Raw genomic sequence first — 27,151 nt, forward strand, 5'->3', positions numbered from 1 at the left:
CAAGTGATTCTCTTGCCTCAGCCTCCTGAGTAGCTGGGATTACAGGTGCCCGCCACCACATCTGGCTAATTTTTTTTTTTTTGTATTTTTAGTAGAGACGGGGTTTTGCCATGTTGGCCAGACTGGTCTCAAACTCCTGACTTCAGGTGATCCACTCGCTTTGACCTCCCAAGTGTTGGGATTACAGGTGTGAGCCACCGCACCTGGCCGGGTCTGTTAAAATTAAAGCCCATGATGTTAGCCTGGATCAATCCTGTTTCTCAGGGTGTCTCCTATCTGAGATTTGCTAAGGAGGTGAAGGGGGTCTCTCTCTTAAAGGGGCAGTACATGTGCATTGGTCTTATCACTGCCTTGGTCGTTAGCTCTTGGCTCAAAGGAGGGCTGGCCTATGGATGGGACCTGGGTTTCATTTTCTGTGAAGTCTCCTGCATCAAATCCATTGTCCAATGCCATGATTATTGCTTTAATTAAACTCTCATCAGCCCTCACTATGCAGTATAACTCCCCAAGTGATACATAGGCCTCTGATATTTCATGTAACAGAAAAAGAATATTTGAACACGTGATATATTCACTCAGTTTAAAACCTGAGAAAATATCATATGCAGTAAATCAGCTCCCACTCATCCTTCCCACCTGCCCTGCCTCCCTGCCCACAGGTATCCACTCTTCTTAGTTTTGTATACATCTGTCCAGAGTTTATGCACATATAAGCAAACACAAATATTGATTCTATTCTCTTTTTTTTTTTTAAACACAAAAGGGCTTCTTGTACACATGGTTCTGCATTTTTATTTTCTCCTCTCTTTTTTCACACCAGTTATGTATCTGTCTTTGCTCTGGGTGTGCCTTCTGCTGCAAACTCTTCCTCCAAAAATCACGGGGAACTCTCGTTCTTCTACAAAGTCTTTGGTCAAAGGTCACTTCTCAATGACACCTCCCCTAAGCACCCTACATTATTTGAGACAGGGTCTTGCTGTCTCAAGCCTGTTGCCCGGGCTGGAGTGCCGTGATGCAACCTCAACTCACTGCAGCTTTGACCTCCTGTGTTCCAGCGATCCTCCCACCTCAGCCTCCTAAGTAGCTGGGACTCCAGGCGCACACCACCATGCCTGGCTAATTTTTAATTTTTTTTTTTTTTTTTTGAGACAGGGTCTCACTATGTTGCCCAGGTTGGTCTCAAACTCCTGGACTCAAGTGAGCCTCCCGCCTCAGCCTCCCAAAATGCTGAGATGATAGATGTGAGCCACCTGTCACCCCGTTTTAAATTGCACTACCACACTCTCAATCTCCTTGACCTCACTCTACTGTTTAAAATGATATTTATCACGTTTTAACATCTCACATAATTTACTTATTGTCTCTGTCTACTCGCATTAGAAGAAGGGAAGCTCCACAAGGACAGAGAGCTTTGTTTGATTTATTAGCTCCTGATTTTAAGTGCCCAGAAGAGTGCCTGGTATGTAGAGGACACCCAGTGTGTATTTGTTGAACAAATAATGTCCAATAGGAGTTTTAACCCTCATTTAAAAGATATCATCTCCTTTGCCTACTGGATATTCCCAATTAAAAATAAATAAATAAATAACACCTAATACATTAAGCAAAGTGTATTAGGCTGGCTGCAGTGGATCACACCTATAATCCCAGCACTTTGGGAGGCTGAGGCAGGAGGATCATTTGAACTCGGGAATCTGAGAGCAGCCTGGTCAACATAGTGAGACCTGCATCTCTACTAAAAAATAATAAGAATAGTAATAAATAGCTGGGCATGGTGGCATGTGCCTGTAGTCCCAGCTACTCAGGAGGCTGAAATGGGAGGATCTCTTGCGCCCAGGAAATGAAGGCTGCTGTGAGCTATGATCATGCCTTCCAGCCTGGGTGATAGAGTGAGATCCTGTCTCAGAAAAAAAAAAAAAAGCAGAGTGTTGAATTTTCCCCTTTGCAAATATCCGCAGCTGTGGATTTGTCGTTCACATTCACAAGAGCAAGAAATAAAATAGCATGTAGAGCAATGGAAAGGAGGAAGTAGTCGAGGAAGCAGGGAAAATGCAGATGAGAGAAGAGATGGAGGAAGAAAAAAGTACTGACTTCAGCCACCCTAAGGGAAGAAGCAAAGAGAAAGTAGAAGCTTGCTGAGGCCACTGTCCTGTACCTGATCCGTGCACCAATACCAGAGGGATGGGATGGACATTCCAAACAGGACCCCTGGCCACGGGAGATCAGATGTCAGTGGATCTCGGAAAATATGGAAGGCATCTTCCCGGGGCAGCCCGCAGCTGCTGTTCTCGCTCCGGTTGCTGGCCAGGGCCAAGAAGTACTTCTCCTTCAGGCCTTCCATCCCACCAACTGCGGCGAAACCTAGAATTCAGAGGAAGCCTGTTTTCCAGGAACTCAATTGGTCCATGGCTGAGGAGATGGCTGGAGATTGGTGAAATTCTAGCAGGACCAGAGCTACCAAAAAATGTTGATCCCCTTAAGGGTTCTTAGCCTCCTCCCCACTTAAAAAAATTAATAGTAGAGTTTTATTGGACTATAATTGACCTAACCATAAATTGCAAATATTTAAAGTGTAAAAGTTGATGTTTGACATCAGTATTCACCCATGAAACCTCCGCCATAAAGTAATGAATGTGTCTATCCAAGTTTCTTTTCTTTCTTGCTTTTTTTTTTTGAGATGAAGTCTTGCCCTGTCACCCAGGCTGGAGTGTAGTGGCACGATCTTGGCTAACTGCCACCTCCGCTTCCCAGATTTAAGTGATTCTCCTGCCTCAGCCTCCTGAGTAGCTGGGATTATAGGAGTGCACCACCATGCCTGGCTAATTTTTGTAGTTTTAGTAGAGACAGGGTTTCACCATGTTGTCCAAGCTGGTCTCGAACTCCTGACCTCAAGTGATACTCCTGGCCATTGTCCCAGGCCATTGTATGTTCTTTAAGCCAATTGAATTCCCCTAAAAATAATTTACTACCTCCCTGAAATCATCGACACTTGTCCATCTCCTTTTTCCTTAAGAAGTACGGTATAGAAACATCTATATGACATTAGGATATTGAGAAATCACTCTGTAATTCTTCCTTGTGCATGCTAATAAATTTGTATGCCATTTCTCCTATTAATCTGCCTCTTGTTGGTTGATTTTCCAGTGAGATTTCCAGTCTTCCCTTCGCTCCTACAATTGCTTCTCGGAATAATACTTCTAAATAATGCAAAAATACATAGGATTGCAAAGAAATCAAATATATTGAACCATCAAAATATTAAAAGTGTGACATAGTAATTTATTTATTTGCTCCATTAAATTGTAAGGCTGGCCAGGCACAGTGGCTCACACCTGTAATACCAGCACTTTGGGAGGCTGAGGGGAGTGAATCGCCTGAGGTCAGGAGTTTGAGACCAACCTGGCCCACATGGTGAAACCCCATCTCTACCAAAAATACAAAAATTAGCCAGGCATGGTGGCGGGCACCTGTAATCCCAGCTACTCGGGAGGCTGAGGCAGCAGAATGGCATGAACCCGGGAGGCAGAGGTTACAGTAAGCCTGTAAGATGGCGCTACTGCACTCCAGCCTGGCGACAGAGCGAGAGCCCATCTCAAAAAAAAAAAAAAAAAAAGAAAGAAAGAAATAGATATTGGAGTAACTGGAGTAACCCATAATGTAGTTTTCTTTTTTCTAAATCACTAAATTGGGCTTTCATATTTATGAATATAAATGTTTTTACAGAGGTACAGCTTTGACTTTATCTATTCAGTATGAAATGTAATGTTCTCATTTTTTCTGCATAGTCTGTAATTGCAGCTTTTATTTCCTCTGTGACCCAGGCACTATTTAGAAGATGGCTTTTAAATTTCTAAGTAATTAGATTTTTAAAAAATTTACACTTTTACTAATGAGTTTCAATTTTTTGGTTTATATGAGTAAGATAATCTGAACAATGTTTTTATACATATTTTTGTAAACTTTTTTTCAGTGATTAATTTTTGTGGGTGATTCTATCAATGCTGGAAAAATATACATTCATGATTAGGAGAATGCTTATTCACTTGTAGAATTTATATCTTCTAAATCTTTATTATGTTCTTGTTCTGTTAAGGTATTTTAGTACTGTTTTGGTTTCTGTCAGCTTATAACAACAACTTCTGCTTTGTGTATCTTGTTGCAATATTATTTAATAAACAAAGATTATATCTTTACTTATCCCCGTTTATTGCTTTTTGCCTTATGTTATACTTTGTTTTATATGTGCCACTTGCAAATTATATCAAGTTACGTTTTCTTAACCCAAACTATAAATCTTAAGTTTTGTTGAGAAAATAAATAATATATAGCTAAGGAAAAGAAAAACAGAACAAACAGCCACACAGATTGATAACTGCTTATAAGAAGCCTTGTCTTTCAATAGGGAATTTTATTCCATTTCTTGTATTGTGATAACTGATATTTTTACTATTACTTTGCATTCTCTTTTATTCTTTCCCTTTGGTTGTGATTTCTTGTTATTCTCTTTTAAGAAAAAAAAACTTATACACACATATTTCCTACATAAAGGGTTAGATTTATATGAGTATCTGCTTGGAGTTCAGTATTTCTTCTTCATGATGGTTTTCTTCCTGTTTGATGGGAAATCTAGCATACGATCTCTCTCAACATTTTAAAGTTTTTGTTAGTAAAACAGGATTTTAGATCCAATGTTTATTAAATTGTTATACTCTTTATGTAACATTTGTCTTGACCAGACAGTTTTTCAGATCTATAACAATTTTAACTGGATCATTATTTACTACCATTTTCTTTTGAGTCATAATACCAACTCTCGATTTTGTTTCTCTCTTGTATCTTCAAGACAGGCGCATAGGTCCTCCTTTTACTAAGTCCTTGCATAGTTCAGAATATTTCTGCAGCCCTGGTAAACAGGGCACTTGGCTGGGTATCTGATCCTTACTTAGGATACTACTTTTCCCATAAAACACATCTGTAGCCTTTGTTCCACTGTCTTTTGGCATTTTATTGTTATGAAGGAGGGGAATGAGACCAGTTTGTTTTATTATTTTTAGCTCACTACACTTTTTCTGTCTGGGTTCTTTTTTTCTTATACAGAGTCTCACTCTGTCACCCAGGCTGGAGTGCAGTGGTGCAATCATAGTTCACTGCAGCCTCAAGCGCCTGGGCTCAAGCGATCCTCCCGCCTCAACCTCCTCAAGCTCCCTGATCCTCCGGTCCCCAACTGAGACCACAGGTGTGCACCACCACACCCAGCTAATTTTCCGTTTTTCATAGAGTGGGGTCTTGCTTTGTTGTCCAGGCTGGTCTCAAACTACTGGCCTCAAATGATCTTGCCACCTCTCTGTATTCTTTAGTATTTAAAAATTATTCTATACTTCACGTTTTGTTCATAATGCTTTTACCTGGAGATCTCATTCATTGATATTGCCTAAGACACAGCAAACCCTTTACACCTAGCTAGATATTTCATCCTCCTTCTAAGAAAAGTTTTCTTTTGTGATTAATTATTTACTTTGTTCCATTTTTTTCTGATCTTTTTTCTAAGAATAAACATTTCTCAGAAAAAAAAAACAGAAAAAAAGAAAAAGAATAAACATTTCTCAAATGGTATATCTCTGCTGTCTGTCTTCTATATTTGTCATCTTTTCTTTTATAATTTTATTATTTATCCCTTTTCTCTGCATTTTATTAGAACTCCTACTTATTTTCAGCCGGGTGTGGTGGCTCACGCCTGTCATCCCAGCACTTTGGGAGGCTGAGGCCAGCAGATGACAAGACCATCCCTGCGAACATGGTGAAACCCCATCTCTACTAAAAATACAAAAATTAGCTGGGTGTGGTGGCGCATGTCTGTAGTCCCAGCTACTCGGGAAGCTGAGGCAGGAGAATCGCTTGAACCTGGGAGGTGGAGGTTGCAGTGAGCCAAGATCATGCCACTGCACTCCAGCCTGGTGACAGAGCAAGACTCCATCTAAACAAACAAAAAAAACCTCCTATTTGTTTTCATCCTGGGTTTGATTTTCTTTAGTGTTTGTTCTGCTCTTTACATCCTCCTGTGGGAAGTTTAATTCTGCTAATTTTTTAAGAAAATTTTAGAAAATGTGTTGTAATCTTCTCTAATCTTTTTCCTTTTTATCGGCTTCTATTCTCCCTTCATCTCAGTTTGTCCTCTACTTCTATCTTTCATACATGTTTCATAGAGTTCAGGATTCCAAGCATGGCACTCTTCTAATATTTTCTTCTGAGTCCTAAAAGATATAATTTTAAGCACTATATTCTGCCATCTTTCAGGATTATGATCCCTTTTGCTTTTCTGTGTTTTCTATATTAGTTTTCATAGCCTTTTTTTTTTGAGACAGGGTCTCGCTCTGTTGGCCAGGCTGGAGTGTAGTGGCACAATCTCAGCTCGCTGCAGTCTCAACCTTCCAGGCTCAAGCCATCCTCCCACCTCAGCCTGTCAAGTAGCTGGGACTACAGGCACATGCCACCACACCCGGCTAAGTTTACGTTTATTTTCTGTAGAGACACAGTCTCACTATGTTGTTCAGGCTGGTCTCAAACTCCTGAGCTCAAGCGATCTTCTTGCTTTGGCCTCCCGAAGTGCTGGGATTACAGGTGTGAACCTTTGTTGTAGTCTTTAAGGCTTAATGAGTGGCTTACCTCTAAAAGATAGAAACCTGTGAAGAGTAGTGTTCCCCCCCTTAACAATAATAAGAAGTTGGCTAATCTACAAAATTATAACTTCCCTTGAACCTATCAGAGAGGTGAGGCCATAGAGCAACCAACTGGCCTGAGATCTCAGAAAACACAGGAGCCTCCAAAGAGACATGGCCGTTGGCAGCAAAACAAAGAAAGACAGGATCACCAAACAAGCTGGTATGAAGAATTGGGTGAATATTTTGAAACGAATTGCTAAAGTCTAGGTGTGGGCTAGTGCTAGAGTTTAAAGCTTCTGTAGGCTGCATGCAGTGGCTCACGCCTGTAATCTCAGCACTTTGGAAGGCCAAGGCAGGTGGATTGCTTGAGCTCAGGAGTTTGAAACCAACCTGGGCAACATGGTGAAACTCCATCTATTAAAAAAAATGAAAAAAAATTAGCTGGGAGTGGTGGTGCACACCTGTGGGCCCAGCTACTTGGGAGGCTGAGGTGGGAGGCTCTCTTGAGCCCAGGAGGCAGCGGTTGCAGTGAGCCAAGATTGTGTCACTGCACTTCAGCCTAGGTGGCAGAGTGAGATCCTGTCTCAAAACAAACAAACAAATAACAACAAAAACCTCTGTAAGGAAAAGCTGTCTCTTCACATTCTTTTCTTTATTCACTCGGTTATTTTTCCATATTAGTATAGAAAGATATTAATTTTTACTTAAAAAAAAAACCGTGCCAGGTGGGGCGGCTTTGGGAGGCTGAGGCAGGAGGATCACTTGAGATCAAGAGTTTGAGATCAGCCTGGGCAACATAGTGAGACTCTATCTCTACAAAAAACAAAAAGAAAAAAACATAGTGGGCTATACCTGTAGTCCCAGCTACTCAGGAGGCTGAGGTGGGAGAGTCACTTGAGCCCAGGAGCTCAAGGCTGCAGTGAGCTATGATCACACCACTGCACTCCAGCCTGACGGACAGAGCAAGACCCTGTCTCAAAACAAAAAAATGAAAACAAAAACAGTAAGTTTCCACAATAAGCACAGTTCTCTTCTAGCTAAAATAACCGTGCCTCAAGCCAAGCACCTATGACAAAAATTCCCCAGCAGTATGCTCTTTGACAGCTGGGTTTGCCATTCACTGCGTTGAGAGCAGATATCCCTGCTGGAGAGAGGGGTTGTCGTCCACCCAAGTGACCCGGGGACCCCACTTACTGTAGCCCATCAAGGTGAGCGCTCCTATAAGCATGATCAGTGTCTGCAGTGCATCTGTGTAGATCACAGCAGCCAGGCCACCTGGTGGGATGAACACAGGGAGTCTGATGTAAAGGAGTCACTCTGGGTTCCCAAGGGAACCTGGAAGGCCAGGACCTGATGGGAGATTTCTTAGTGATGATTGATTGCAAAGATGGCCATGATCACTCCTCCCTGTGTGCACGCCCATTTTGCAATGTGACTTTGCTGCTCCTTTCGTGATGAAGTGAAGTTGGTGTCTCTACTTCTCACATGGGCTTGGCCATGTGACTTGCTTTGACCAATAGAATGTGGGGGAAGTGGTATGGACCTTGGGGGTCCCTGCAGCTTCTACACTTACTCTCCTGTTGCCCTGAGACCATTTGCTTTAAGAAGCCCAGTCTAACCTAATGGAGGAAGAGGGCCCCCATGGAGGGGAAGCCCAGTCAACAGCCCAAGCTAATACCAGCCATATGAGTGAGGCCATCCTCTTCCAGCCAGCTGCTCCACCTGCCACCGAACTATAGTTCACAGAGCCAGGTGAGACCAGCACACATCCACCCAGGGAACCCACAGACTTCTGGGGAATAATAAACCATTGGTTTTTCAAGCCCCTCAATTTGAGGGTTTTTTAACACAGCAATTTTTTTTTTTTTTTTTGAGACGGAGTCTGGCTCTGTCACCCAGGCTGGAGTGCAGTGGTGCGACATTGGCTCACTGCAAGCTCCACGTCCCAGATTCACGCCATTCTCCTGCCTCAGCCTCCCTAGTAGCTGGGACTACAGGCGCCCACCACCACGCCCGGCTAATTTTTTTGTATTTTTAGTAGAGACGGGGTTTCACTGTGTTAGCCAGGATGGTCTCGATCTCCTGACCTCCTAATCCACCCGCCTTGGCCTCCCAAAGTGCTGGGATTACAGGCGTGAACGACTGTGCCTGGCTAGCAATTTTCAACTGATACAGGAAGTGGTGCTTGGGCCACAGTCCCCAAGCTCTGAATACCTTTATTTATTTATTATTTATTTGTTTATTTATTTTTCAGAGCCAGGGTCTCACTCTGTCAACCCATGCTGGAGTATAGTGGCATGATCATAACTCGCTGCAACCTAGACCTGCTGGGCCCAGGTGATTCTCCCATCTCAGTCCCCCAAGTAGCTGGGACTACAGGTGTGAGCCACCATGCCCAGCTAATTTTTAATTTTTTTCTAGAGATGGAGTCTTGCTATGTTGCCCAGGGTGGGCTCAAACTCCTGGCTCAAGCAGTCCTCCTGCCTCGGCCTCCCAAGGTGCTGGGATTACAGGTGTAAGCAACTACACCCAGTCAACATCTTTATTTTTAAGGTTGGATAAAGGATGCGAGTGTTAGGAATTCAGAGGCCCCCTAGACTTCCTGAAGAGGATCATGGTGGTGCCTCAAAGGATTCTTGTTGAGTTTGCCACCTGCAAAAATCTTCTAAATGGGCTGGGCACGGTGGCTCACGCCTGTAATCCCAGCACTTTGGGAGGCTGAGGCAGCCGGATTACCTGAGGTCAGGGGTTTGAGACCAGCCTGGCCAACATGGTGAAACTCCGTCACTACTAAAAATACAAAAACTAGCCAGGCGTGGTGGGGCATGCCTGTAGTCCCAGCTACTCAGGAGGCTGAGACAGGAGAATCACTTCAACCCAGGAGGCGGAGGTTGCAGTTAGCCGAGATCACGCCACTGCACTCTAACCTGGGCGACAGAGCAAGACTTCATCTAAAAAAAAAAAGAAAAAAAAAGTCTTCCTAACAATGATACTGGTAGCAAATCCATCCGCATCTGGACAGATCAATCTTTCCAGTCTCCTCCTTAAACCTCTGTTCTTCTTCCTTCCCTGAGGAGAAGGGACACTTATGCGTAGAAACGTGTCTACTAAAGGGCACAGTCACTGTACAATTTAAAAACCCTGCGCCTGTGGGTGTGGTGCTCTCTGGGATCCCTCCTTCCTTGCCAGCAAGAATAGGGCTCTCTCACCAAGGGGAGGAGACCTGGCTTTGATTCTGGCCCCAGTTCCCTGCCATTCACTCATGCAGTGAGTCAGCCTGAGTGTGGTGAGGTCCTGGTGTTGGGTACCACTTAACCCTACCATCCTTTCTATATTAACAGTGATGAGGGTCTCTCTTATGCCAGGCACTGTGGGAAGCATTTTGTTCAGTCTTTCACCAAATAGCCGGTGAGCTCCCCACCAAGTTCTATATGGTAGGGATGCAGAGGCCAGCAAAATGGCATGTTCCCTGCCCTCAGAGAGCCTACAGTCTAATGGGGGACACAGACCTCCAAACAAGGAACACCAACATTCACCCGCTGTGGCAGCCTGCCCTCCCCTTTCCCCCTGCCCCAGGCACATTGCTTCTGCTAGTTCTGAGAACTCAGCCAAGGTCTTTCTGTATCAGGGGACTTTGCATATGTTAGATTTTGTCAATTTTCTGTTTAGAGCATCCAATGGTATTCCATGGCACTTAGAACAAAAGCTAGGCTTATTTTGTTTCCTTCAAAGCTCTGGTCCCTGCCCTTTTCTCCAATCCCACTCTTACCACCAGGGTTGCTGCTTAGCACAGTGCTCTGATTGGTGTGAATGGCACCCCCTGGAGTGGAATAGGACACAGCCTGCATAACCATTTGCTCAGGCAGGCTCTCATCTTGGAGTCTTTACTGCAGCCCTTCCCTCAGTCTGGAATTCTCCTCCTCTGCATTGCTGGTGGGTGTTATTTAAACTTGGCTGAGATATGAAAAAATGCTCATAATCACTAATCATCAAAAAAATGCAGATCACAGGCCAGATGCAATGGTTCACATCTGTAATTCCATCATTTTGGGAGACTGGTGCAGACGGATCACTTGAGGCCAGGAGTTCAAGACCAGCCTGGCCAATACAGTGAAACCCTGTCTCTACCAAAAAATACAAACATTAGCCAGGCATGGTGACTGGCACCTGTAGTCTCAGCTACTCAGGAGGCTGAGGCAGGAGAATCACTTGAACCTGGAAGATGGAGGTTGCAGTGAGCCAAGATTGCACCACTGCACTCCAGCCTTGGTGACAGAGGGAGACCCTGTCTCAAAAAAAGAAAAAAAAAAAAAAAAATCACTACCACAATGAGATATCATCTCACACCAGCCAGAACAGCTTTTTTCTTTCTTTTTTTTTTAAATTTTCTTTTTTTTCTGAAATGGAGTCTCACTCTGTCGCTCAGGCTAGAGTGCAGTGGCACGATCTCAACTCACTGCAGCCTCTGCCTCCAGGGTTCAAGCAATTGTCCTCCCTCAGCCTCCCCGGTAGCTGGGATTACAGGTGCCCACCACCACGCCTGGCTAATTTTTTTGTATTTTTAGTAGAGACGGGGTTTCACCATGTTGGCCAGGCTGGTCTCGAACTCCTGACCTCAGGTGATCCTCCTGCCTTGGCCTCCCAAAGTGCTGGGATTACAGGCGTGAGCCACCAAGCCTGACCAGAACAGCTTTAAACAGTGAAAACCAGTTAAGAAGTCAACACATAACAGATGTTGGCGAGGTTGTGAAGCAAAGGGAATGCTGATGCACTGTCGGTGGGAGTGTGATATGGTTTGGCTCTGTGTCCCCACCCAAATCTCATGTTGAATTGTAATCCCCGCATGTTAGGGGAGGGTCCTGGTGGGAGGTGATCGGATCATGGGGGTGATTTTAATGGTTCAGCACCATCCCCCAGTGCTGTCTGGTGATGGAGTTCTCATGAGAGCTGATTGCTTCCAAGTGTGTAGCACTAGGCCAGGCGCGGTGGCTCACGTCTGTAATCCCAGCACTTTGGGAGGCCGAGGTGGGCAGATCACCTGAGCTTGGGAGTTCGAGACCAGTCTGACCAACATGGAGAAATCCCATCTCTACTAAAAACACAGAATTAACTGGGCACAGTGGCAGGTGCCTGTAATCCCAGCTACTTGGGAGGCTGAGGAGGAGAATTGCTTGAACCCAGGAGGCAGAGGTTGCGGTGAGCTGAGATCGCACCATTGCAGTCTAGCTGCGAAAGAGTAAGTCTCCATCCCCCCCGCCAAAAAAAGTGTGTGGCACCTCCCCCTTCACTCTTTCTCTCCAGCTCCATCATGGTAGGACATGCTTACTTCCCCTTTGCCTTCCACCATGTCTGTAAGTTCCCTGAGGCCTCCAAGCCATGCTTCCTGTTAAGCCTGTAGAAGTGTGGGTCAATTAAACCTCTTTTTTTTTTTCATAAATTATCCAGTCTCAGGTAGTTCTTTATAGCAGTGTGAGAACTGACTAATACAAAGTGTAAATTAGTTCAGTCACTGTGGAGAGAGAACTGAGAATCGAACTGAGAATTTGACCAGCAACCCCACTACTGAGTATGTACCCAGAGGAAAAAAAGTCATCCTACCAAAAAGACACATCCCTCATATGTCCATCACAACACTATGCATAACAGCAAATATATGGAATTGACACAGGTGCCCATCCACAGTGGACTGGATAAAGAAAATATGGTACAGATACACCATGAAATACTACACAGCCATTAAAAAGGACAAAATCGGGGTGGACGCGGTGGCTCAAGCCTGTAATCCCAGCACTTTGGGAGGCCGAGACCGGCAGAACGCGAGGTCAGGAGATCAAGACCATCCTGGCTAACACGGTGAAACCCTGTCTCTACTAAAAAATACAAAAAATTAGCCGGGCGAGGTGGCGGCGCCTGTAGTCCCAGCTACTCGGGAGGCTGAGGCAGGAGAATGGCGTAAACCTGGGAGGTGGAGCTTGCAGTGAGCTGAGATCTGGCCACTGCACTCCAGCCTGGGCTACAGAGCGAGACTCCATCTCAGAATAAAAAAAGATAAAGCATTTTTAAAATGCACCACAATGGCTTAATGTTTTTCCCCATTCATGTACCCCCATTCATGTACACGCAGTGGTGCGATCTCGGCTCACTGCAAACTCCACCTCCCAGGTTCAAGCAATTCTCCTGCCTCGGCCTCCTGAGTAGCTGGGATTATAGGCACGGGCCATCACGCCTGGCTAATTTTTGTATTTTTAGTACAGAGGGGGTTTTGCCATGTAGGTCGGGCTGGTCTTGAACTCCTGACCTCGTGATTCACCTGCCTCGGCCTCCCAAAGTGCCGAGATTACAGGCGTGAGCCACCATGCCTGGCCTAATTTTTGTATTTTTAGTAGAGATGGGGTTTTGTCATGTTGGTCAGGCTGGTCTGGAACTCCTGACCTCAAGTGATCCACCTGCCTCGACTTCCCAAAGTGCTGGGATTACAGGCATGAGCCATCTCGCTGACCTAAAATGCTTTATCTTATCAGGTAACCCCCTTCCTTTGGATAATGGTCAGGAGAAATCTTTTTATCTAAGGTAAAGGAGTGACGTTTAATGAATAAATGGGTCTTAGCACAATGGAACATCAGAAGATGGGCAAGGAAAAGGTAGAGTGGCCCACAGCCCCTGCCCACCGCCTCTGCCAGGTGTTACCCTTTGTCCAGTCTTACCAGCAACCGTGTATACAGCGGTGATGGCCAGCAGCCCAACTATGGCCAGGTACAGATCCAGTGCAAAGACTGCTGGATGAAGATGGCACCTGCATACATGTCTACCTGTGGAGAAAGGAGGTTGATGGATGAACAAATGAATTAATGAACAAATGAACGAATGAATGAATGGACATTTGCAGCCCAGGTTCCCTGGGATCAGGGCCTAGCCTAGATGCTGACAAACACAGAAGAGTCACACATCATCCCTTCTTTATCCATTGCATCCCAGATCAGGGGTCTTAAACTGGAGCCCTGCAGGCCCTGGGCTGATGCAGCAGCCTCCTCAGTGGTCTTTCTGCTTCTGCTTTTGGTCCTCTCCCACTCCATTTTCCACACTGCAACCTTCATTAAATACCATCATGATCACATCATCCTTCTCCTCCCCACTCAAACTCTTAAGTATCTCCCCCATTACCCCCAAATAAAGGCTAAATAAATGAGGCTAAATACCCACTTCATACTCCCAGAACTCCACAGACTCTGAAATACCCTCTGTTTCTCAATAAGTCATGTGTGCCTGGGCCTCCTAGATGTCGCTTGTGCTGGTGCATCCGTCTGGAGGGCCAGTCCCCTTTCTCTAACTGTAAGTTCCTCCTGGAATGTAACTTCCCCTAGAAGGCTTCCCACATCTGTAGCTTCCCACCAGACTGCAAGTGAACATTCTAGTAAGGAGCTTGTGTGTCTGTCCTGCAGTCTGGAGCTGGCATGGACTCCCTTATTGTTATTTGGATTGAATGGAACCTCTTCTGCTCCCCCTCACCACTTCCCATAGGACAAGCTCCTCCCTCCTGCCTGGCTGGAAGCGAAGACAGCTTCTGCTGAGGGGCACGTGTCTGGAGGTTGCAATACACCTGTTCTTTGCCACTTCCTAGGAGATCTGCCTATCCAAAGGCCAGGGTGCGGCAGGCACAATCAGCCATCAGCACATCTGATACACAGTTGATCACCATCTAATTCCAGGAGGAAGAGAACAGTCCTATCCAAGGGTTGGCAGGGTTCTTGGAGTCCCATTGATCAACCCACACCATCCTGAGATGTTGACAAAAAAGTTTTGGCAGGAGTAGGAGAGAAAGTCCTTCCCTCCTTTCCTCTACCTTTTCTCCCAATTTCTTCTTCTTCTTTTTTTTTTTTTTTTTTTCTTTTTTGACCCAGAGTCTCGCTCTTTCACCCAGGCTGGAGTGCAGTGGCGTGATCTTGGCTCACTGCAACCTCCGTCTCCCCGGCTCAAGCAATTCTCCTGCCTCAGCCTCCCGAATAGCTGGGACTACAGGCATGCGCCACCACGCCCAGCTAATTTTCATATTTTTTGGTAGAGATGGGGTTTCGCCATGTTGGCCAGACTGGCCTCGAACTCCTGACCTTAAGTGATACACCCACCGCAGCCTCCCAAAGTGCTGAGTTTACAGGCGTGAGCCACTGCACCCGACCATTTTCTCCCAGTTTCCTCTGTCCACGCTTACCTCCCCACATCCCATCTTCCTCTAACCTCCCTGCAGCCTACAAAAGAGGAGGAGAAAGGGGATAGGGAGGAGACACTCCCGAGCAATGATCTGTGCCTTATCTTCTCCCCATGCTGCATGGGTGTGACCAGGCTGTGTCCCCGCCTTACCGAGATCTTGGTGAAGATGTAGATAAATAGGTAGAGTACAGCCAGGATGATGGGAATTCTGATACCACCGAAGCGCTTCCGTAGGTATTCTGGCATCGTGGTGACCTGAGGGCCAGAGCTGAGATTTCACCACCAGCTGACTTCACCACCAGCACGTGACCTCCCCCACACCAGCCCTTCCCATCTGCTCCTGCCCCTGCAACTCAGAGCACAGGTGATCTTCTTGAGATTCTCAATCTGATACTTAAGAAGGGAGGAGAGGCCGGGCGCGGTGGCTCAAGCCTGTAATCCCAGCACTCTGGGAGGCCGAGACGGGCAGATCACGAAGTCAGGAGATCGAGACCATCCTGGCTAACACGGTGAAACCCCGTCTCTACTAAAAAATACAAAAAACGAGCCGGGCGAGGTGGCGGGCGCCTGTGGTCCCAGCTACTCGGGAGGCTGAGGCAGGAGAATGGTGTAAAAAAACCCGGGGGACGGAGCTTGCAGTGAGCTGAGATCCGGCCACTGCACTCCAGCCCGGGCGACAGAGCGAGACTCCATCTCAAAAAAAAAAAAAAAAAAAAAAAAGAAGGGAGGAGAGGGGCCCAGCGCAGTTGGTTCCCATCACTTTGCAAAACTGAGGCAAGAGTGCAGGAGTGTGAGACCAGCCTGGGCAACACGGTGAAACCTCATTTCTACAAAAAATATAAATTTAGTCATGCGTGGTGGCAGGTGCCTGTAGTCCCAGCTACTCAGGTGGCTGAGGTGGAAGGATCACTTGAGCCTGAGCCCAGGAGGTCGAGGGTGCAGTGAGCCGTGATCATGCCATTGCACTCTAGCCTAAGTGACAGGGAGACCCTGCCTCAAAAAATATACATATGGTAGAAAAAAATAAAGGCTAGGTGGATAATAGATTTAATTGTGAGGCTGTGCACGATGGCTCACACCTGTAATCCAGCACTTTAGGAGGCCAAGGTGGGAGGATCATTTGAGCCCAGGAGTTCAAGACCGGCCTGGGCAACATCTCTATTGCTACAGTAAGACCCCATCTCTATTTTTTTTTTAAAGACATATAACCTAGTAGAAAAATGGGCAAAAGTCCTAGACAAGTTACTTCCTCAAAGAGGAAATACAAATGGCCGGAAAATGTATAAAAAGAGTTGCCAATTAAAAACAGTGAGATGGCCAGGTGCGGTGGCTCATGCCTGTAATCCCAGCACTTTGGGAGGCGAGGTGGGAGGATCATCTGAGGTCAGGAGTTCAAGATCAGCCTGGCCAACTTGGCGAAACCCCGTCCCTACTAAAAATACAAAAATTAGCTGGGCTTGGTGGCTGTAGTCCCAGCTACTGGGGCAGTGTGTGTGTGGCGGGGGACGGGGTGAGGCAGGAGAATCAAGAATCACTTGAACCCAGGTGGGCGGAGGTTGCAGTGAGCTGAGGGCACGCCACTGCGCTCCAGCCTGGGCGACAGAGTGAGACTCCGTCTCAAAAATTTTAAAAAGCAGTGAGATATCACTACACATGCACCAAATTCACAAGAATCTTTAAGTTGGAGAATATAAAATGTCACCAAGGATACACAGAATTGCAGGAAAGGGAATTTTCATATGCTGTTGGTGGGAATATAAATGGATAGAACTACTTTGCGAAAATGTTTGTCAATATATTGTAAAGCCAAAGATGAACATATCCAAGGACCTAGAAATTCCACTCATAGGTAGATTTTCTCATCAATACATGTTTATGTGCAGAAGAACACATTTATGAAAATGCTCACAGCAGTGCTGTCTATCATAGACCAATACTGGGAGCAACTTGAATGCCCATGAACAACAGAATGGATAAACATATTGGGATGTGAGTCATACTACACGATACTGCATAGCAATGAAAATTAACACACCAGCTACATGTAACAAAAGAATATTACTCCAAGCTGGGTGCAGTGGCTCACACCTGTAATCCCAGCACTTTGGGAGGCTGAGCCGAGTGGATCACCTGAGGTCAGGAGTTCAAGACCAGCCTGGCCAACATGGGGAAACCCCGTCTCTACTAAAATTACAAAAATTAGTCAGGCGTGGTGGTGGCCGCCTGTAATCCCAGTTACTTGGGAGGTTGAGGCAGAATTGCTTGAATCCAGGAGGCAGATGTTTGTGGTGAGCTGAGATCATGCCACTGCACTCCAGCCTGGGCAGCAAAGCGAGACTGTCTCAAAATAAAAGAAAAAAATTACTCCAGTTTTCAATTATCTAAAACCCACTCTTCACCAAAAAGAGTAAAATTCAACTATATTGTTCAGGCATGCAGACTTAAAACTGTAAAGAAAAGCAAGGAAGTAATTGCTTAATAGGAAAGCCAAAGAGAGAGGAAGGCATTGTGATTTTTCTTTTTTAGAGACAGGGTCTCGCTGTGTCACCCAGGCTGGAGTGCAGTGGTATGATCATAGCTCACTGCAGCCCTGATCTCCTGGGTTCAAGCAATCAATCCTCCTGCCTCAGTCTCCCATCCTCTTGCCTCAGCCTCCTGACTAGCTGGGACTAAAGGTGCACACCACCAGTCTCAGCTAATTCTTTATTTTAATTGTTTTGGTAGAGATGGGGGTCTCACTATGTTGGCCAGGCTGGTCTCAAACTCCTGGCTTCAAGCAATCCTCCCACCTCAGCCTTCCAAAGAGCTGGGCCTGAGCCACTGTGCCCAGCCAGCATTGTGACTTTCTAAAGGCTTGCAAGGGACATTATCTTTCCTTCCTTCCTTCCTCCCTCCCTCCCTCCTTCTCTCCCTCCCTTCCTCCCTTCCCTTTCCCTTCCCTTTTCTTTTCCTTCTGACGGAGTCTCGCTCTGTCACCCAGGCAGGAGTGCAGTAGTGTGATACTGGCTTACTTCACTCTGCCTCCTGGGTTCAATCAATTCTCCCACTTCAGCCTCCCGAGTAGCTGGAACTACAGGCGCCCGCCACCACGCCTGGCTAATTTTTGTATTTTTAGTGGAGACAGGGTTTCACCATGTTAGCCAGGCTGGTCAAACTCCTGACCTCAAGTGATCTGCCCGCCTCAGCCTCCCAAAATGCTGGGATTACAGGCATGAGCCACTGCACCTGGCTGACATTGTTTTCTGTCTTGATGTGGGTGTTCCTTTAACAATAATCTGTCAAGCTGCACTTTTGTGTTTGGTGTGTGTGTGTGTGTGTGTGTTTTATTGCTTTTCTGAGTGCTTATTTCATGTCCTAATAAAAACAAATTGGGTAGCTTTAAAACTTTTTCTCAACACTTTGGCATTTATTATCTAGGATGGGTTTAACCTCTCCTTTGTATATGTGTAAGATATTGCCCAAAGGATGTCTAGATCCAGGAGATTTTATTTTCTTATTTAACAATAGCTTGTAGATTAGCATGCCTCTATGGACTTCATCCCTTATCACAGCATGAAGTAGTATAGCCTGGCCATTCAGTTCCCTGTTAATGGACATGGTGGTTGTTCCCAGGTTTTTCTATTACAAACAACTACTGCAGCCATTTCAGATCTCTGCATCTGGCCTGCGCGGTGACTCGTACCTGTAATCTCAGCACTTTGGGAGGCTGAGGTGGGTGGATCACGAGGTCAGGAGTTTGAGACCAGCCTGACCAACGTGGTGAAACCCCGTCTCTACTAAAGATACAAAAATTAGCCGGGCATGGCGGCAGGTGCCTGTAATCCCAGCTACTTGGGAGGCTGAGGCAGACAATTGCTTGAACCCGCAAGGTGGAGCTTGCAGTGAGCTGAGATCGTGCCACTGCATTCCAGCCTGGGAGACAGAGCAAGACTCCATCTCAAAACAAACAAACAAAACAAAACAAAAACAACAAACTTTGCATTTTCTCAACCTAAAGCTTCACAAGTTCCTTTCTCACTCTCAGCTGATGACGTTATCTTCTGTTTGCCAGAGAAAATGGAAGCCATCAGGTAAGAATGTCTGGCAACCCTAAATATTCACTTACCTGCATCTCTACCATCATATATGCCTTCCCGTAGCAGGCGCTCAATGACTTTCTTGATGCATTGACCCATGTTGCCCAGGCTGGTCTCGAACTCCTGGCCTCAAGCAATCCCCCCAGTTCGGCCTCCCAAAGTGCTGGATTACATACATGAGCCACCACGCCCAGCCTACTTTGTGTATTTTTTAACATTTCTATAATAAAAAGCTAAAATCAGTTATTGCTTTACGAACAACACTGTGATGTTGTGTGATCTTGCCATGTGCAGTAGAACATCTAGAACAGAATTAAGAAAGTATGAATGATGCAATACTGCCAGTGAGATCATAGATGATTTTTCAAAAACTGCTTTTCAGGCCAGGCATGATGGCTCACGCCTGTAATTCCAGCACTTTGGGAGGCTGAGGCAGGTGGATCAAAAGGTCAGGTATTCGAGACTAGCCTGGCCAACATGGTGAAACCCCCGTCTCTACTAAAAATACAAAAATTAGCTAGGCGTGGTGGTGGGCACCTGTAATCCCAGCTACTTGTGAGGCTGAGGCAGGAGAATTGCTTGAAACTGGGAGGCAGAGGTTTGCAGTGAGCTGAGGTCGCGCCATTGCACTCCAGCCTGGGCAAGAGCAAAACTCTGTCAAAAAAAAAAAAAACCCACAAAAAAATGCTTTTCAAAGCGTCAAAAGCAGCATTATTTTATGTTGACATTTTGTACCAGACAGAAATAGCTCAATTATTACAGTTTTGTGTGCAAAGAAAGAAAAAAAATCACTGAATTATATATATGATTTTTAAATATATATATGATTTAAATATATCTATCTATAGATATAGATATAGATATATGATTGAGAGAGGGTCTCGGTGTGTCACACAGGCTGGAGTGCAGTGGTGTGTGATCTCAGCTCACTGCATCCTCTGCCTCCCAGGCTGAAGAATTCTCATGGCTTCTCAGCCTCCTGAGTAGCTGGGATTATGGGTGCATACCACCATACCTGGCTAATTTTTGTATTTTTTTAGTAGAGACAGGTTTTCACTATGTTGCCCAGCCTGGTCTCGAACTCCTAGCCTCAAGTGATCCGCCTGCCTTGGCCTCCCAAAGTGCTGTGATTACAGGCATGAGCTATATACTTTCATTTTTATTTTTATTTTTTAGTAGAAAGCAGAAACATAGGCTGGGCATGGTGGCTTATGCCTGTAATTCCAGCTACTCAGACTGGGAGGCTGAGGTGTGTAGATCACTTGGGCCCAGGAGTTCAAGACCAGCCTGGGTAACATGGCGGAGTTTTTGTATTTTCTACTAGAAAGAAAAAAAAACACAAAAATTAGCTGAGTGTGGTGGCATGCGTCTGTGGTCCTAGCTGCTGGGGAGGCTGGTGAGACCAGGTGAGCCAAGATTGCACCACTGCATTCCATCCTGGGGACAGAGCCAGACCCTGTCTCAAAAAAATATAGCAGAAACATATTGTGATTTAAGCATTTGAAAGAGATTGTGAGCTTTACATTTGTGTTTTGTATTTAAAATTGGGGGGCTCATAGTTTTTCCAACCTCCAAACGCCCTCTGTGTGCCTTGGATGTTGGTTACTGGCAGGAAGTGCTACGGACTGGGTTCCTCATTGTCTCACCTGTGGATCATCCCTCCCCTTTACTGGGGCCTCTGAGTGGCAATCTGATGGATGACCATGGGCAGGATGGAGGGATGGTGGGATGAGGGAGGGACTGCAGGGCTGAGATTCCCAAAGCATCTTTCAATTATACAGCATGCCAATGTTCCCCGACTCACCTGACCAGCAATGTAGATGGGGAGGAAGATCCAGGCCAACATCAGCACAGAAAACAAGCCCTGCTCAAGAAAACACAGTCAGGACTTGGCCCGCAGCTCACAACAAGGTACCCATTTGGATTTCCCTCTGCACCCTGAAGCAGCCTGGCCTGAACTCCACCTCTGGTGTAGTCTCTTACTTGCTGAGTAGTTCACCTGCGCTGGCCTTCATACTTCCTTTTTTAACATGGGGAACGGATTCAGGAAGGAAGAGGAGAGTGGAAAAAGAAGCCTTTTGTGACGCTTCCTAGTTCTGTGTCTCCTAAACATCATGTCATCGCTTCATTGTGTCCCCTCCCCTCCTCGGCAGTGATTAAAACAAGGCCATGACAGCAGGCAGATCTGGGTTCAAAGACCGACCACAAGAGTTAACACAGGTCTCCAAGACACATTTTTCTCACCTGGAAAATGGGCATATCCGTGCCTTTCTAGGTGGTTGCAAGGAAATCAGCGAGATGGTACTTAATGAGTACTGTATGCCAGGCGCCTCTCTGCACCCTTTACAAGCATTAACTCATTTGACCCTCATAATGGTTCTACATGGCAGGTACCATTAATATGCCTGTTATGTACATGAGGCCCAGAGAGGTTAAGAAACTTGCCCAGCTGGGTGCAGTGCGTCACGCCTGTAATCCCAGCACTTTGGCAGGCAGAAACCAGCAGATCACTTGTACCCAGGAGTTCAAGACCAACCTGGGCAACACAGTGAAATTCCCGTCTCTACAAAAAATATGAAAATTAGCTAGGCATGGTGGCGTGCACCTGTGATCCCAGCTACTTGGGAGGCTGAAGGGGAAGATGGTTTGAGCCTGGGAGGTGGAGTTTGCAGTGAGCTGTGACCACACCACTGCACTCCAGCTTGGACGATGCAGCGAGACCCTGTCTCAAACAAAAACAAAAACAAAAACAAAACAAAAAACCACTTGCCACCCAAGGTCACACAAAAAGCCACTTGCTGCTGAAGTTTATAAGAGTTGGAGCAAGAATGTAAACCTAGGCAGTGTGGGTTCAATCTGTAAATGAATCCTATAATGGGATAGTGTATGTAACATATCAAAGTCTGTTCTTGGCATAGAATAAGCATCCCCGAAATATTGGACATTATGAAGGCAATGATCATTATTAATAATCCCCTCCCTGCCCTGACCCCAGGAAAAATCATATCCCAAATGAGCCCTGCTAGGTAGGAGAGTGTATCTTATCTCTTGGGTATCTCAGAGGTAGCCAAAAAAAGTCAAAAACTACTGAACTGCAAAATTTTTGCCATGGTTGATTGATGTCTAAAGTACACAGAAATACGCTTCAGTCTCCACGATACCGTCTTTCTTCTGCATCTCTAGGAGAGGAATTCTGAGCTCTCCTCTTCACACACCATTTTTTTAAATTTATTTTTTAAGACATAGTCTCGGCCGGGCGCGGTGGCTCAAGCCTGTAATCCCAGCACTTTGGGAGGCCGAGACGGGCGGATCACGAGGTCAGGAGATCGAGACCATCCTGGCTAATACGGTGAAACCCCGTCTCTACTAAAAAAATACAAAAAACTAGCCGGGCGCGGTGGCGGGCGCCTGTAGTCCCAGCTACTCCGGAGGCTGAGGCAGGAGAATGGCGTAAACCCGGGAGGCGGAGCTTGCAAGTGAGCTGAGATCCAGCCACTGCACTCCAGCCTGGGCGACAGAGTGAGACTCCGTCTCAAAAAAAAAAAAAAAAAAAAGACATAGTCTCACTCTGTCGCCCAGGCTGGAGTGTAGTGTCACGATCTCACCTCATCGCAACCTCCATCTCCCAGGTTCAAGTGATTCTTCTGACTCAGCCTCCTGAGTAGCTAGGATTACAGGCGTGCACCACCAAGCCTTGCTAATTTTTGTATTTTTAGTAGAGATGGGGTCTCACTGTGTTGGCCAGGTTGGTCTCAAACTCCTGACCTCAAATGATCCACCCACCTCGGCCTCCCAAAGTGCTGGGATTACAGGCCTGAGCCATCGCGCCCATCCCACTATTTTGGGGGGTTTTTTTTTTTGTTTGTTTGTTTTGTTTTTGTTTTTGTTTTTCGAGACGGAGTCTCACTCTTCTCCTCCTCCTCTCCCTCCTCCTCCCCCTCCTCCTCCTCCTCCTCTTTTTTCCTTTTTTGAGGCAGAGTCTTGCTCCGTCGCCCAGGCTGGAGTGCAGTGGTGCAATCTCGCCTTACTGCAAGCTCCGCCTCCTGGGTTCAGGCCGTTCTCCAGCCTCAGCCTCCTGAGTAGCTGGGACTGCAGATGCCCGCCACCACGCCAGGCTAATTTATTGTATTTTTAGTAGAGACAGGGTTTCCCCATGTTAGCCAGGATGGTCTTGATCTCCTGACCTTATGATCTGCCCACCTTGCCTCCCAAAGTGCTGGGATTACAGGGGCACGCCCGGCCCCACCATTCTATTTTTAAAGTGCAGGGCATTCATACAACTTGTCCCTGAGATCTACGTATTAGGTAGAGGTAAGATGTCATCTATGCCCTGAGTAAAATACTTACATTAAGCTCATAAGCTGATACAGAAAGGCCCATAGCAGCACCTGACCCTGCCAGGCCAATGAAATGTCCACTTCCAACATTGCTGGCAAACAAGGATGCACCCACCTGTGGGAAGATGGAGGGGTCAGATCTTGGAGACAAAGTCGAGGATACCTGCTCACCACCCCCAATTCTTTCCATGCTCCAAAGGGACAGAGAAGAGAAGTGGAGGAAGGCAGGGCCACCCCTAGCCTATCTGGCATTTTTGTTTACATTAGAATGAGATTCTCCTTTCCCAAGACTCTTACTTGGTCAGAGCCCACCTGTCAGAGATTGGTAGAATAAATATTCATGTCTACAGGGCCTAAAATGCAGATTGCACCCTCTAGGGTTGTGCAGTGCACAGCTTTAACAACTGTACCCAGTACCCCTGCGGGGGTCGGGGGTCAGGAAAGAAGATGAGAAGTAATGTAGAAAGTGATTCATGATGAGAATCAGGGAGCCTTTTTACTGCCCAGATCTGTTTCTAACTTAGCAAAGTAGATAGTCCTCCTGGTATAGCACTAAATGGCTACTTGATAATGCCAATCCCTGGTCTCCCTGGTCTCAACTGATTGGACATGCCTGGGTACCTGGCCCAAGCTGGGTAAATTATCTTCTCTTTCCTGGGAATTTGAAACAGGGACACCATCTCTGCTGGTCCCTTGGACTAGGGATGTTGAACCAGGGAGGGGTGTGTGTGATGGGGGTGAGGGAGTGATGTGGAGGCATGTTTCACCATGTGCCAGTCATCACTGCCAGTTCAGAGAGAGAGGAGAATGGAGACCTGCACAGGAGGGCAGGCCCAGATGGGCACTCTGGCTCACATTTGTAATCCCAGCACTTTGGGAGGCCGAGGCAGGCGGATCGTTGGAGGTCAGGAGTTTGAGACCAGCCAGGCCAACATGGTGAAACCCCGTCTCTACTAAAAATATAAAAGTTAGCCAAGCGTGGTGGCACATGCCTATAATCTCAGCTACTCGGCAGGCTGAGGCAGGTGAATTGCTTGAGCTGGGGAGGTAGAGGTTGCAATGAGCCAAGATTGCACCACTGCACTCCAGCCTGGACAACAGAGACTCCGCCTCAAAAAAAAAAAAAAGAAAAAAAAAAGGCAAATCCAGTGAGGAGGGTAAAGGAGGGAGCAAGAAGAAAAAGAGGAGGAGGAGGAAGGAAAGGAGGAGGAGAAGGGTGAAGGAAGAGAAGAGAGGAGAGAGAATTATGAAAGAGCCATTTTGCCTCCTTATTGACTTTCCTATCAAATTCTTACCAAATTCTGTTTCATGGATCTACGTGTTTATCCTTCTGTCAATATCACACTCTTTTGATTACTATAGCTTTGTAGTAAGTTTTGAAATTGAGAAGTGTGAGTCCACCAACTTTATTCTTATTTTTCAAGATCGTTTTGGCTATTCTGGGTCCCTTGCATTTTCATATGAATTTCAGGATCAGCTTGTTCATTTCTGCCAAAAAAAAAAAAAAAAGAGCAGAAATTTTGACGGGAATGGGTGTTGAATCTGCAGGTCCATTGGGGGAATATTGCTGCTTTAGCAGTAATAAGTCTTTGAATCCAAGAACTCAGGATGCCTTTTTAATTAGTTCTTTTTTTCCAGTGACTTTTCAGTGTGTAGTGTTGTATTCTTTTGTCAGATTTATTCCTAAATACTTTATTCTTTTGATGCTATTGTAAGTGGAATTATTCTCTTAATTTCATTTTCAGGTTGTTCACTGCTAGTGTATAAAAATACAATTAATTTTTAAAAACTGATCTTATTATCTGCAATCTGAACTCATTTATAAGGTCTAATAGTATTTCTTGGGTTATTTAGAAGTTTCTATGTACAAGATCATGTCTTATGCAAATCAAGATAGCTTTGCTTATTCTTCTTCAATCTGGATACCTTTTACTTCTTTTTCTTGTGAATTGCTCTGGCTAGAACCTCCGGAAAAATGTTGAATACAAGTGGCAAAGGGGATATCTTGTCTCGTTCCTGATCTTAGGGAGAAAAACTTCAGTCTTTCGCCACTAAGTATGTTAGCTGTGGGTGATTTTGTAGATGCCATTTATCAACTTAAAGAAGTTTTCTTCTATTCCTAGTTTGTGGAATGTTTTATCATGTAAGGGTTTTAGATTTTGTTAAACGGTTTGTCTATTCAGATGATCTCATTTTTGTCTTTTATTCTATAATATATATGGTGTATTACATTGATTGATGTTTTTGTATATTAAACCAAACTTCCATTTCTAGGACAAATCTTTCTTGGTCATGGTGTAAATTCATGTTTATATGTTACTAGATTTGGTTTGCTAGTCAGGCGTGGTGGCACATGCCTGTGGTCCCAGCTACTTGGGAGGCTGAGGCGAGAGGATCCTTCGAGCCCATGAGTTTGAAGCTACAGTGAGCTATGATTGTACCACTGCACTCCAGCCTTGGCAACAGAGAGAGATCCTGTCTCTAAAAAAAAAAAAAAAAAAAAAAATTTGCTTGCTGAGATTTTGAATCCATATTCTTAAGAGATATTTATCTGTAGTATGCGTAGTATCTCTGGTTTTTGTATTAGGGTAATAATAGCCTTATAGAATGAGTTAGGAAGTGTTCTAATTTTTTTTCTAGATGGAGTCTCGCTGTGTCACCAGGCTGGAGTGCAGTGGCACAATCTCGGCTCACTGCCACCTCCGCCTCCTGGGTTCAAGCGACTCTCCTGCCTCAGCCTCCTAAGTAGCTGGGACTACAGGCGCCCGCCACCACACCCAGCTAATTCTTTGTATTTTCAGTGAGGTGGGGTTTCATTATGTTAGCCAGGCTGGTCTCAAACTCCTGAGCTCGTGTTCCGCCCACTTTGGCTCCCAAAGTGCTGGGATTACAAGCATGAGCCACCATACCCGGCCTTTAATTTTTTTTTTTTTGGACGAATCTGTAAAGGATTTGTGTTAATGTTTCTAGAAACATTTGGAAGAGTTTACCATTGAGGCCATCCTGATCCTTGGTGCTTGGTCTTTGTCTTTGTGAGAAGTTTTGTGATTACTAATTCACCATCTTTACTTTTTTTTTTTTTTTTTTTAAATGGAGTCTCACCCTGTCACCCAGGCTGGAATGCAAGGTACCATCTCAGCTCACTGCAAACTCTGCTTCCTGGGTTCAAGTGATTCTCCTATCTCAGCCTCCTGAATAGCTGGGATTACAGGCACATGCCACCATGCCCAGCTAATTTTTTGTATTTTAGTAGAAACGGGGTTTCACTGTGTTGCCCAGGCTGGTCTCAAACTCCTGAGCTCAGGTGACTCGCCCTCTTCGGCCTCCCAAAGTGCTAGGATTACAGGGGTGAGCCACCGTGCTTATCTTGTCTTTACTTTTTATAGCTATAATTCAGGTTTTCTATTTCTACTTGAGTCAGTTTTGGTACTCTGTATCTAGGAATTTGTTCATTTCATATAGGTTGTTTAATTTTTGGCATATAATCGCTCATAGCATTTCCTTATAACTATTTATTTTCATAATGTTGATTGAAATGTCCCCTTTTTCATTTCTGATTTTATTAATTTGCATCTTTTGTCTTGCTTTTCTTAATCTAGTTAGAAACTGGTCAATTTTTTTGATGTTTTCAAAGAAAAATCCTTTGATTTTAGTGATTTCCTCTGATAGTTTTCTATTCTTTATTTTGTTTACCTCCACTCTAATATTTATTATTCTCTTCTGTCTGCTTGCTTTGGGTTTAATTTCCCCTTCTTTTATTGTTTCTTAATGTAAAAGATGAGGTAATTGGTTTGACATCTTTCTTCTTTTTTAATATGGACATGGTGGTGTAAATTTTCTTCTAAGCATGGCTTTAGCTGGATCCCATAAGTTT

General features: G+C 45.3%; 1 protein-coding gene across 1 annotated transcript in view; it reads right to left on the bottom strand.

The window, feature by feature from the left end:
• Window positions 1-27,151, bottom strand: part of SLC5A11 (solute carrier family 5 member 11) — a 68,857-nt gene that overhangs the window by 17,995 nt on the left and 23,711 nt on the right. The window contains 7 exon segments of the mRNA XM_033217717.1: window positions 2,156-2,361; window positions 7,854-7,934; window positions 13,364-13,423; window positions 13,426-13,468; window positions 15,015-15,119; window positions 20,745-20,804; window positions 23,288-23,392. Coding sequence (XP_033073608.1) covers window positions 2,156-2,361; window positions 7,854-7,934; window positions 13,364-13,423; window positions 13,426-13,468; window positions 15,015-15,119; window positions 20,745-20,804; window positions 23,288-23,392 — 660 coding nt within the window.

The sequence above is a fragment of the Trachypithecus francoisi genome, unplaced genomic scaffold (genome assembly GCF_009764315.1).
Source record: "Trachypithecus francoisi isolate TF-2019V2 unplaced genomic scaffold, Tfra_2.0 Lachesis_group10, whole genome shotgun sequence".
Taxonomy (NCBI): Eukaryota; Metazoa; Chordata; class Mammalia; order Primates; family Cercopithecidae; genus Trachypithecus; species Trachypithecus francoisi.